Source organism: Papio anubis, chromosome 12, assembly GCF_008728515.1.
Source record: "Papio anubis isolate 15944 chromosome 12, Panubis1.0, whole genome shotgun sequence".
Taxonomy (NCBI): Eukaryota; Metazoa; Chordata; class Mammalia; order Primates; family Cercopithecidae; genus Papio; species Papio anubis.
Genome location: NC_044987.1, coordinates 76,838,473 through 76,851,062, shown reverse-complemented (window position 1 = coordinate 76,851,062; position 12,590 = coordinate 76,838,473). Strand labels below are relative to the sequence as shown.

The 12,590-nt window shown below is 52.6% G+C and overlaps 2 protein-coding genes across 5 annotated transcripts in view; one reads left to right on the top strand and one right to left on the bottom strand.

The window, feature by feature from the left end:
• OTOG (otogelin) overlaps positions 1-10,732 on the bottom strand; it is a 113,169-nt gene extending 102,437 nt beyond the window's left edge. Inside the window, exons 1-6 of the mRNA XM_031653354.1 lie at positions 8,523-10,732; positions 8,004-8,064; positions 7,780-7,840; positions 2,588-2,663; positions 1,360-1,452; positions 1,051-1,205 (exon numbers count right to left, since the gene is read on the bottom strand). Coding sequence (XP_031509214.1) covers positions 1,051-1,205; positions 1,360-1,452; positions 2,588-2,663; positions 7,780-7,840; positions 8,004-8,064; positions 8,523-8,616 — 540 coding nt within the window. The 5' untranslated portion in view covers positions 8,617-10,732. The remainder of the gene's footprint in view (positions 1-1,050; positions 1,206-1,359; positions 1,453-2,587; positions 2,664-7,779; positions 7,841-8,003; positions 8,065-8,522) is intronic.
• Positions 10,733-11,184: 452 nt separating this feature from the next.
• Positions 11,185-12,590, top strand: part of USH1C (USH1 protein network component harmonin) — a 50,359-nt gene continuing 48,953 nt past the window's right edge. For 3 of the 4 annotated variants that reach the window (XM_009186477.4, XM_009186479.4, XM_017948573.3), the window contains exon 1: positions 11,185-11,355. In XM_009186477.4, the coding sequence (XP_009184741.2) occupies positions 11,320-11,355 (36 nt within the window). In that variant the 5' untranslated portion in view covers positions 11,185-11,319. Of the gene's footprint in view, positions 11,356-11,537; positions 11,558-12,590 lie in introns of those variants that run through there. The other variant, XM_021925990.2, reaches the window with a different exon arrangement.

Genomic DNA, 12,590 nt, shown 5'->3' with positions numbered 1-12,590 from the left:
AAATACAATGACAGGGTCATAATGTGGAACTATGAGTTACCCAGTGAGGAGCTCCTCAGCCGGCTTGGAAGGTCAGGAGATCCAGGAGGGCTTCTTAGAGGAGGTGACTCTAAACTGAGTCATCCAGGACCTCCCTCATTTTTCTGAGGCACTCTTCTTTCTTAGCACCCAATGATGTTTTTCCCCAGAATGTTCTCAAGTCTGCCCACACTCTCCTACTCTTCACTTGGCTAACTCCAATTCATTCCTTAGATTCCACTTAAATGTCACTTTTGCCAGGCACGGTGGCTCACGACTGTAATCCCAGCACTTTGGGAGGCTGAGTAGGGTGGATCACGAGGTCAGGAGATCAACATAGTGAAACCCTGTCTCTACTAAAAATACAAAAAGAAATTAGCGGGGCGTGGTGATGGGCGCCTGTAGTCCCAGCTACTCGGGAGGCTGAGGCAGGAGAATGGTGTGAACCCGGGAGGCGGAGCGTGCAGTGAGCCGAGATCGCGCCACTGCACTCCAGCCTGGGTGACAGAGCGAGACTCCATCTCCAAAAAAAAAAAAAAAAAAAAGTCACTTTCTCCAGGAAGCTTTCCCAGGTCACCATCCTTCCCAATAAACAAGATTGGGTTTTCAGGACTTGTTCATTTAGCATTTGGCATTTCTCCTCGGTAGCATTCAGTTGCACTTGAAATGAGTCATCTGATTTGATGTCTTTCTTCATTAGACTATAAGTTCTGTGAGGACAAAGACTATATCTGTGTTGTTGTCTACAGGGCCTCCCACCACCAAACCTTATGCCAGAAGAGAGTACAGTATGCACTTAGTAAATGCTTGATGAATGAGTGGCTCAATGAATGAATGGCCAGAGTGAGTGGGTGAGGAAGAGCTGTGGAGCCCCTAGGTCCTTCCAGGTGCAGACTGCCTGGGTGGGAGCTGGGGGGCGATGCAAGGAGGAAGGTGCCAGTCTCTCTAACTATGACAAGTAGAGCCCAGGCCAGCGCAGCCTTCAGAGCCTAGGGAAGCCTTCCTGAACAGACATGGCAGGGGAAGCCTCACCTGGATGGAGAAGCTCTGTCCCTCAGGCTCATGGCGCCCCACCAGCGTGTAGCTGCCCTTCCCAGACAGGTAGTAGTAGAGCCCATCAAATGTCTCCACGTGGTGCTGCCCCCACGCCCGGCAAATGCTGTCCCTCTCAGGGCCAGCATTGTACACTGAGGGAGAGAAAAGAGAACCTCTCTGTGTAGCTACAGTGGGCACCAAGCCAGAGGCCAGTGGGTTCCAGCCCTGGAAGTGCTGCCCCTTTTCCCCCTAGCTTTCCTTGCACCCGTGGTCCCTTCCCAGGGGTGGGGTGGAGCCCAGACCCACCCATCTGGCAGCGTGGTCCAGTGGCATTGAAGCGTCTGCAGTCACAGAAGGCCGGGTGCACACACTCGCCTCCATTGAAGCAGGAGAACAAGTCTGCATAGGGGACACAGAGGCATTGCCCCATCAAGCTGAGATTGCCAGAACCCAGGGAGGCAGCCCTCTCAGGCTTCACAGGACCCAGACCCCCATGATAGGCAGCCCCAGCCCCAACATTCCTCAATGTTGCTGTGGTCTGAGGCACCCACAAGCTGGTGCCTCAGACCACAGCCCTGCCCACTCCCTGGCAGGCAGGCGGGGTGGGGTTGCAGGGCATCTGCCTTCGATGTGCATCAAGTGGGCCCCAGGCCAGCTGCACCTGGGCCTTCAGTTCCTAGAGCTGTTCCTGGTTAGCAAGCCAGGCAGGCGGAACTGAGAATGGGGAGCATGTGGGGTGAGCAGGGGTACTGCCCAGAGATCTGCAGCTGCTGCTCCTCCTCACTCCACACACTCAGGGAAGAGGCCACGGGGATAACCAGGCAACAGAGGAGAGGCCTGTAGCAAGAACAACCATAGATGAAGAGAAGACAAAAGCAGAGCAGAGGGCGGCGAGGGAAGGAGCCATGATGTGAGAGGACAGGTGGGGGACACAGGACAGGTGGGAGACACAGGACAGGTGAGGGACACAGGACAGGTGGGAGACACAGGACAGGTGAGGGACACAGGACAGGTGAGGGACACAGGACAGGTGAGGGACACAGGACAGGTGGGGGACACAGGACAGGTGAGGGACACAGGACAGGTGAAGGAGGTAGGAACAGACACAGGACAGGTGGGAGGAGAGGCCACAGACCTAGGACAGGTGAGGTGGGCCATGGACACATGACAGGGAGTAGGGTCTACAGAAAACACAAGATGAAGGGCAATGCCACAGGAAGTAGAAAGAAGCCACAGAACCAGGGTGAGATGGAGGGGGAAACGACCACTAAATAATGAAGCACAGTCTCACTGGAATCAGCCTGTGAGAGGGGAGTCCTGGGCCATGGTCATAGGAACCGGACTCTAGAGAGGAAACTCTCCTCAGGCAGGGAGGAGAATGCAGAATGGCATGGTGGCCGGGGCCAGGGTGGGTGGAAGGAGACGCCAAGCAGGAAAAAGGGGTCATGGAGGCCTGAGGGAAGCCCCACTGCCCTCTGCCCTTTCAGGCCTCTGCCAGGGCCCACCCATGGGCCACAATGAAGGTGCCACTTACAGGATGGTGCACACTTGGCCCGATGGAGCCGCCTTTCCCAGGAAGACATGGCCACAGAGTCTGGGGCTTCAGCCTGCTTGTGAAGACAGGAGGAAGAGAACACATCGAGGGCTGACCTCAGGTCGGGTTCCCGGGCAGGGTTCCTGGTGACCACAGCCCTCCTTGTTCATCTTCTAGAGGGAGGAGCCCCTGACCCTCAGTGCCCCAGCCACTCCTCGCCTGGCCCCTCGACGGGCAGAGGAGAAGGTTTAGGCCTGCCCTGGGCTCAGAGGAACAAAGGCTCAGCTCTTACCTTCCCAAGTGGCATCTCTGTGGCAGACCATGAGGCCTGTAGCTAGAATACATCCCCTCCCCTCCGTGCCCCAATACCTGCCAGCCTCCTCTTCTTCCCTTTCTCCCAGTAAACCCTTGTGTCCTCCACAGCCTCACACACCATCCCCTTGTCTGGATAAGGAGCATGAGGCAGAGCTAAGGAACAAAGGCAGCCCCTCACCCCAGGTCAGGTGAACATCTCACCCTCACAGCCACCCCCACCCCAAACTTCCTTTGGGGCTCTTCCAAGAACAGCAAAACCAGCAGCCTACAGACCAACACCCCCTGTCCTCACAACTCAGCTCCCACAGACCAACACCCGCTGTCCTCACAACTCAGTTCCCACAGACCAACACCCACTGTCCTCACAACTCAGTTCCTACAGACTGTAGGCAATTCTACTGTCTCAAGCACCCCAGTTCCTACAGACTAACAATTATTGTCTCACACCCCAGTTCCTATAGACTAATACCTGCTTGGTTCCTGAGGTAATCAGTTCCATAGACCAATACCTGTCCCATACTCAAGTTCCTATATATAGAGCCAATACCTGCCTTGTCTCCTTGCCAAGCAACTTTACAGTTTCCTACATTCAATACCTCTTGTCCTTACACCCCTAGTTCTCCATAGACTAATACCTCTGTCTCAAGAACTTGCTCCTTTACAGGACTAACACCTGTTGTCTCATAAATCTTAGTTCAGACTAAATACTCTCAAGAGTCCCCTACACTCAGTTCTCCCTATAGACTAACACTTTGTCTCTTACAAATCTTCCCTATAGACCAATACCTGTCTCAACCAACACCCCAGTTTCCTACAGACTAAATACCTGCTATCTCTACACTCTCAGTTTCAGGACTAATACCTGCTGTCTACAACTAAGTTTCCCATAGACTAAATACCTCTGTCTCCCTATGCACAACCCCCTCAGTTCCCATAGACTAACAATTTCTGTCTCAAGCAAATCCCAGTTCCTATAGACAATACTCACTTGTCCTTACAACTTGTCTCCCTACAGACCACACTCCAGCTGCCCCTTGCCACCTCAGTTCCATACAGATAAACAATTCAAGCTGTCCCTTACAAATCTCAGTTCCTACAGACTAACACCACCTGCTGTCTCACACTCTCAGTTCCCTATAGGACTAAATACTCATATTCAAGCAACTTCAGTTCCTACAGACCAATAACAATTTCTGTCTCCTTACAACTTAGTTCCTACAGACTACCACCAATTTCTTGTCTCCTTCTCAGCCACCTTAGTTCCTATACAGACCAATACTCCTCTGTCTCACAATCTCAGTTCTCTACAGACTAATACTCCATGTCCCTATACTCAGTTCCTACAGACCAACACCTGTCTCAAGAAGGCAACTCAGCTCCTACAGACAACACCCGCTGTCCTTGCCAACCCCAGCTCCACAGACCAACACCCCGTCTGTCCTCACAACTCCCAGCTCCCACAGACCAACACCCCCTGTCCCCAAATCCCAGTTCCCAGACCAACACCCGCTGTCCCTTGCCACAGCAACTCAGTTCCCATGACCAACACCCGCTGTCCTCACAACTCAGTTCCCACAGACCAACACCCCCTGTCCTCACAACTCAGTTCCCACAGACCAACACCCCCTGTCCTCACAACTCAGCTCCCAGTCAGGACTCCTGCCCTGACACCTCAGGTCTAAGGAGGAGACAGGCCAAGTATGGCTAAGAAGCCCTATTTTCCAGACAGAACTCCCAGAGCATGGTCCTCCAGACATAAACCGCCTGAAATCAGGACTGTCTAACAACATGGGTGTTCAGTCACCACATGGCTAGATGACTTAGACACTGGCCCTTGGGAACTCCAGTCCAAGGTGTCTGATGTCACCTGGTACAGGCATCCTGGGCACAGTTGGCTCCTCCTCCCTCAGAGGCTCAGCCTCATTTGTACGACATCCCCAGAACCATGTGCCAAGCATCGTGTTAGGTGCAGTGAACAGGGCAGAGTCCCTGCCCTCGTGGAGCTCATGTGCTTGTTCACAGGGCCAGCAAGCCACAAATCTCACTGTAGGTACTTACCTCACATGTCATCCTCCCTCGTTGTCATCCGGCAAAGGACTTGAACGTAGGAAATATTCAGACCCTTGTTGCCTAGAGCTAACCTCAGCTCTTGACCCTACCCTGGCAGGCACAGCCTGGCCACCTCGTCCCTGACGCTCACACCCTTCATCTTCAAGATCTTTCTGACATCTTAGCCAGATTTCGGTGTCTTCACCTACATTGGTCACTGGTTCCTGGATTCTCCCTAGCAATCCTTACCCAGCCGACCCAGGCCCAGCCCCAGGAGTCAGGCTTCCCACCCGGGTACTAACCTATCTTACAGGGCCCTCAGAGACGATAGGAAATAGGAGAGGGCAGGGTCACAGGAAATAACCCACATCCTGTAGCCACCAGAGAGCTGTAATTAAACTCAGTCTTCGTGTCTTCAGTCTGCACTCCCACTTCAGATGTGGCCTCTCAGATAAATGAGTTATGAGGATGAGACAACCCCAGATGCAAAGAGTCAAAGCCATTTTCTAAAGGATTCCTTAAATCCTGTCCAAATGATTAGCCTTCAGGGGCTAATCAATCAGGTACTCTTAATCATTTTCATGCCATGAACCCCTTTGATAATCCAGTGAACCTATGTGGACACCTTCTCAGGATAATGCTTTTAAAAACACAAAATAAAGGATAAGATTACAAAGGAAATCACTTATATCGCATGTCATTTTATGAAAATATTTTATAAAATGTGTAATTTAGTAATATTTGTGCTTCTTTAATAACTCATTAAATAAAAGATCTAGCAGTGGGCCTTATCCCTGCCAAAATTTTGAAGTAATAATGAACATAAATGATATCTTGAGATAGCAACAACTATAAGTGGTTGGAAAATATCTGTGATGTCTATTGGTGACAGTCAAAAACACTGCAAATACTCTTGTGGTTTGTAGACTATAATAATAACTGAAAGGGATGCTGAATTTCAGTTGGATTGAGGTTTCTGTAAGTAACAATGGGTTTTTATTTTTCCCCACCCAAGTTCATGGACCCCTGTCTACAAGAATTCTGTAGAAAATGGTTGAGCTCTGTAGAAGCAGGACAGCACTGAAGTGAAGATTGGCTGCCTACTGGTCTGCGGCCTACCCCCACTTCTTGAAGAGGGCATTCCAAACAGGAGCCGTTGAAGTATCCCTGGTACATGGGCCTCAGTCCCCCACCCCCCAACTCCTGTCACCTTAGAGGGAGGCCATTTTAATTCCTTGTTGCTCTAAGGAGCAGTGTGAGAAACCTCCCCAGGTTGCCTCATCCACTCACTTATGACCCTTCCCCAAGGAAAAGGGGGGATGCCTACCCTGGAAACCAGCACGGGAGGATGCCTGCCGGGAACTGAAGTGTTGGAGAAGGGTCATCTCCCCCACTAAAACACAGGGATTCCTGAAGTCCTGTGTGTGCGGCCTGGCTCTGCCAGGAGACTGCTCCACCAGCTCATTGTGAGGCCCCCGCAAGTCATCCACCCACCTCAGTTTCCCTACCTACAAAAAAATGACTCCATTACCTTCCAACTCAAATGGTATTTGACTGTGATTCTAAATCTTAGGGCCTGAAGAGTGGGCAAAGAAGAAGTAAAAGACCCAGGAAATCCACATCAGAGAAGAAGCACGCCCAAACCATCCCCCCTCACTCCATCTTGGGGCCTTCATGTCTATTTCCAAAGGGCAGGAGTTGGGACTCATTGCTGTTATAAACGATTCTCCCCAACCTGCTGGCTCAAGGGGCTCCCCAGAGCTGACCACTGGGGCTGGGGCACTTGAGCGGAGGCTCAGTTGCTTTGGGAGACCTAACTGCAGGTGGGTGGAATTTATAGTCCATCTGTAGTTATAGAAAGAGGGAGACAAATGTGGGCCAGGATTAGAAAGTAGACCTGAGTCACCTGATCCAGAGACCAAAGAAGTTTGCCAAAGGGAGAAAACAAAACTGCCGCCTCTTCCACAAACACAGAGGACCCTGGGAAGATGGGCAATGGAATGGTCAAGACTCAAAAGATAGAGGCCGGGCTCAGTGGCTCATGCCTAATCCCAGCACTTTGGGAGGCTGACACAGAAGGATCACTTGAGGCCAGGAGTTCAAGACCAGCCTGGGCAACATAGTGAGACTCTGTCTCTACCCAAAATACTGAAAGTCAACCAGGCCTGGTGGCACACACCTATAGTCCTGGCTACTCAAGTAACTGAGGCAAGAGGATCACTTGAACCCAGGAAGTCGAAGCTGCAGCGAGCTATGATTATGCCACTGCACTCCAGCCTGTGTCACAGAGCAAGACCCCGACTCAAGAAAAAAAAAAAAGGAAATAAAAAGGCTCAAAGGATAAGAGTTCAGGACTCTGCTTCTCAACCAAACCTTCCTTGCACCTTCCACCAGGTGGCCTAGTTTTCGTCTTGCCTGCATTCCTGAGGCTCTGCTCAGGGTATGGAGAGGGGCCTCTGACACGGTTGAGGGCCTTCGCAGGTCAGTCAGGGAAAAGACACCTCCATACTTCTAAACGTTCATCTTTCTAGTTTTACCTGCCAGAAGGGAGAGCTCAGCTCTCTCCTGAAAGAGCCCTGGTGCCCACCTCTCCCAAAATAAAAAAATAAAAAAATAAAAAAAGAGTGGGCTACAGACCCCCAAGAGATTAAAAAGAATAGAAGGGATTTATGAACTTGCACACCTCAGACACATACCAGGAACCTGTTTCTTTCCTTCTGAACAACTCCAGAGACCCCTCCTGTAATCTACAGAGCTCCCTGCCAGCCTCAAATCCAGACAGACGTGAGCTCCTGCCCAATGAAGCCCCCTCCCCAGACCCCCCTTACCTGGCCTCCCATCACTGTAATGGTGTCTCCCATGGCAAGGGTCACCTCCTGGTGGCTGCTGCTGGAGGCAAAACAAGTCTGGCATGGATCACGAGCTAGGATGGATTATGCCTCCCTGCAGTCCCCAGGCCTATCCCACCTTAAGTGCTAAAGCCCTGGGGTGGCTGATGCCAGAAATACAGATGGGAGCTGTGGGTGGGGCCGCCACAGCTCAACCTACTCACCTGGGTTCCCCGACTGGCTCTGGCTGCGGCTCTGCACTGCCCCATGGAGCGGGTGCTGCGGCTGGGTAGGGGGATTATTCTCCACTCAAATTGTGCTTCTCTTTGTTGGGGCCTCCCATCATCTGGCCGCACTGCTAGAAAGCCTCTCCCACACTACTGGGCATTCCCCCACTCTCCCTCCCTGCAGCCTTCTCAAATCCTTCCTCTCCCTTCCTGATGACCCTTCTCCAGCCAGGATCTCCCCCTTTCCTCTCACTCTTTGGCCCCTAGCACTCTCTAGTTCCCCATCTCAGGTCTCTTCCACCCAGCCTCGCTTGAGAATCTCCCCTCAAGGTCATAGGCCTGCCTCTGTTGGCTTCGGGGTCCCTCCTACCCTGACCGCTCCTCCTGGGGGTCCCTCTGCTGTCCCTCAAACCTCTCTTTCCTCCCTCTCTCCAACCTGCCCCGGCCCATTCCTCATTCCTTTAACATTTCTCATTCCTCAAGCCCCCAACCTCCCTGAGTCCACAACCCTCTCACCGAGACGCTGCACCCGCAGGGACTCGGCTGCCGGCTCACCCCAGGGCAGCCAGACACAAAGTAGCCAGCAGAGCACAGACGCCAGGACTCCCATAGGGACGCGAGGGGATCAGGGGACTTGAGCGCAGGGCCAGCCTCCCAAGGTGCCTCCCCGGGCCAAGGCAGGGTCACACCTCCACTCTGCAGCTGAGGTCCCTCTTGCTCTCATGCCCCAGAGCTCCCTCAGCCCCTCCTCCCAGGCTCTCAGCTCCTCCCCGAACTATAGAGTGACAGGAGTGCCCAGCTTATTACCATAATTTAGGCTCCTGTCCATAACCCAGCCTCTGCTCTTCTTGGCCTGTGGCTACGCCTCCCCAGGGGAGGTTGGATTCAAATTATTCAGCCCTAAATTCTCTAGGGGAGCAAAGAGGTAGCCTGTGCAAACTCCAGCTCCCCTTACCTGGGTCCTGGAAGCCCAATACCAGAGACCCAAGATGCGGGTATGAGTCTGACCCTATCCTCTCCTTTTACAGAGGGCCATGCTGCGGCCCTGGGACATGCCACTCAGGGGTCAGTGGTCAATAGCAGAGCCTGTGGAGTCCTAGCCTATGTCCCACCATGCCCCACCTCAACTTCCACCTGGGTCTCCACATCCCTATCCTATGACCAGTTTTGAGCACCTCTAAGGAATGAATCATGCCTTAGTCCTCTGAATGCCCAGCACCATCTCCTGCCCTAGCTCAGGAAATGACGACTGAATAATAAATGTGTTTCATACTCCTATGTTGTTGCCACCATCAAGGCCAAACTTTGACAAAACAACTTTATATGTGTGAACAAGGTCCACTGTCTGCCCAGAAGGAATTTTAAAATGGTGAAAACATGGGACTGAGCACCTGGGGAACCTGTACATCGTTCACTTCATCAGCACTTAGGGAACACCAACTAAATGCCAGGTCTTACATAGGATGATGGTGTTGGTGGTGGTGGTGGTGGTATTGGCCCCAGTAGACTCCTAGGCAAGGGCATAGATTTGAGATGCATTCATTCATTCATTCGTTCACTCAACAAATTTGTTTGGCATTGATTCCATGTCATGCATTGTTCTAGGCATATAGTGGTAAAGAAAGCACACATAGCTATCTTCACACAGGAGGAAGCTAGGGGCACAGATAGGAAGATGAAGAGGAAAGAGCTAAGGATGCAGCCTTAAGGAACACTGGTTAAGGAATAGGCAAAAGCTGATTGTCTCCAAGGAAGCTTGAAAAAAAAAAATTCATGGAAAGGAGAACCAGGTCTCAATGCTATTCTCAAAACAAAGCGGGGGGCATTTTAAGGTGGAGGGAGTCTGTGGGGGTGATGACCAATGTAAAATAAGGATTGGGGTGGCAGGTGAACAGCATTCTCCTGGGTAAGAACATTCACTCACCTCTGCCAGGATTCTAAATACAAAATAAACAGCCATATGACATTCTTTTTCAATGTAGAGAATCAATGAAGTAAGTCAGAGGGCAATGCATTTTGTGTGGCCTTTTCTGGACCATTCAAAAATCCCACAAATCTTTCCCTTTTATCACTGACTTAATAGTTAATACTAAGGTGAGAAAACAGATCATATTTTAAGGCTCTTCTTCAAGAGGGATTTACATCTTAAACTAGGCAATAATTTAGCCCAAACAAAAATAGTGTGCTTGTAAAACTTCAGCTATTGGGGAAAGGGATGCAGAGGGGTGTTTAGGTGCCCCAAAGTTACAATTGTAAGTGGTTACCTGATGTAAGCTGCTGTCCACCTCCCTGCCCCTGCGCTTGACAGGGTGCAAAGGGCGCAGGTGCCTCCCTGGGTTAAGTTCAGGCACAAGCCCCATACTTAACAGCCCCTGATTTACACGTTTTTATCACCCCTCTCCTAGCCCCTCTTTCCTTTCATTCCTTTCCAGGCCTGGTTCATCCTTGTCTTTGCACCCAGCACCAGACCTAGGAGTTAAGCAAATGTTGACCAAATTGAATGAAATGAACCAGAGGGTCTGGGCCCTGGGTGAAGGTCAGCCATAGATCAAAATGTCACTGCCAGGCTCCGCCAGGCTTCGATGGATATGGGAGTGTGTTGGGTTTGGGTTTTGTTTTGTCTTGTTTTGTTGGGGGTGGAGGTGTTAGGGAAGGTGGGAGGGGAAATCACTTGAGAGGGCCATTCCCATACCCACTGGTTCAGACCCCTGCGGCCCACAGTAAAACCCGGCCCTGCCCCCAAGGAATTCACAGAGCAAGGATTGATTTCTCCCTGGTGGAAAAGTGCAGGAGGAAGCTAGGACAGAAGGTACGTTGAAGGTGAAGGCGTAGCAAGGGCTGACAGTCCAGGAGGGCCATGAGCCCTCCGGAGTATCCAGAGAAAACGGACTAGATTGCCCCGCCCCCTGCCCACCCGTGTGAATAGTTTCCGGATCTCTCTATTCCAGTCATCACAAAAAGTCCCAAACCTCCTCCCTACATCTCCACGATCTTTTTCCTCAAACGCATGTGATCAGGTACCACGTCAAGAGAAATACCAGCTTGAAGCCCAGCTACTGCCACCACAGGCCCATAGGCACACTGGGCCCATTTGCTCCCAGGCTTCAGGGGGAGGCGACGATTGAGCACCGGCAACTCCAGCCTTGCAGCGGCCCCGCCCCACAACGGCCCGGCCCCGCCCCTCCGCGCTCAGGCCGTGTCCCCAGCTCCGAGGGCGGCTGGCCGGGTCGCGGTCGCGGTTCCTTCCAGCTCCTGGCAGCCGGGCACCCGAAGGAACCGGTCGTTCAACGACACAGCTGGACCTGGCCCAGCCATGGACCGAAAAGTGGCCCGAGAATTCCGGCATAAGGTCAGAGCTGCGGGGCGCCCCAGGCTTCTGGGACCCCGGAGTCCTGGGCGCGGTGGGTAAGGGGTGGACACCCCGGCACTGCCCCTCCCTTTTCCGGCCCCACCTGATGGCTCTGGGTGGGCTGGGACACCCGAAGGTCGTTTGACTGGCAGCAGGGATCCCCAGTAAAGTGAGGGAGGGAACACGGGGACTCCGGGCTCAGGTACTGCTAAACAGATCGATCTTCTGCCAAGCTTTCTCCCTCTGCCTTCTAGGGGCGGGGACGTCTCGGGGGGTTGAATTCCTTCCAGTCTTGGCCGCTTCTCTGAGGTGCCCCCTTTGTGGGCAAGTCCCTCTCCTTCCTAGTGCCCCCAGCTCAGGGCTGATGAGGCATGTGGAGAGAGTCTGGGGCAGTATCTGAGAGGTGAGTGTTGGGAGAAGGCAAACTAGACGTCTCTCTCTCTGCCTTTTGACCTCAGAACATAAGTTAGAAGCATTTCAGCCCTGCCTGCCTAAGGGCGTTTCTTAGGGCCTGAGAAGTAGCTGAGGAGCTGGTGCTAACCCGGGTGCGGTGGGGAGGAAGGGAGGAGGTATTGAGGGCGTGGGAGCTGGGCTCTGGCCAGCCAGATCCTTCAGGCAGAGCCGGGTCCACCCTGGCGTGTCCCAGTGAGGGGCTTCACTGGTGGTCTGGGATCCGAAAGGACCATCACTGGAAGCGGCTGGATTTTACACAGGGCATTTCCAGAACAATTCACAAAGCTATGCAGAATCTGCTGAGGCCCTGAGACCAGAGAGGGTCATCAAAGATATCCAGCCGACCTCTTCACCAGGCCTTAGGATGCCTCTGAGTCTGGGGATGAAGCCGCGGAGGGTTGGGGGAGTGGGGGTGGAATCTGGATCTCCCCATAGGCCCTGCCTGAGGGGCAGGTAACTATTAACAACTGTGTGACCCAAGGCTCTCCCAAAGACCCCAGGGGGGCGGTGTCTTTAGACCAAGCCAAACCTCTTCCTGGTCTGAAGACTGAGCTCAGGTAGGGAAGGTCAGGGTCTTTAACCCCTTCCTTCCCATAGAGAGGCCGATGGAAGCCCAAGGAGCCAGCCAGTGTAGGGGCCGCAGGGGCTTGGGGCCAAGGGCCCAGGGTCAATTATTCATTTAATAATCATGTTTTGAGCATCCTCTCAGCGATACCCAGTCTGTGCCCTCAAATTGCTGGTGGTGTAGGTGGGAAGCAGACCCTACTCTGGTAATTACCCAT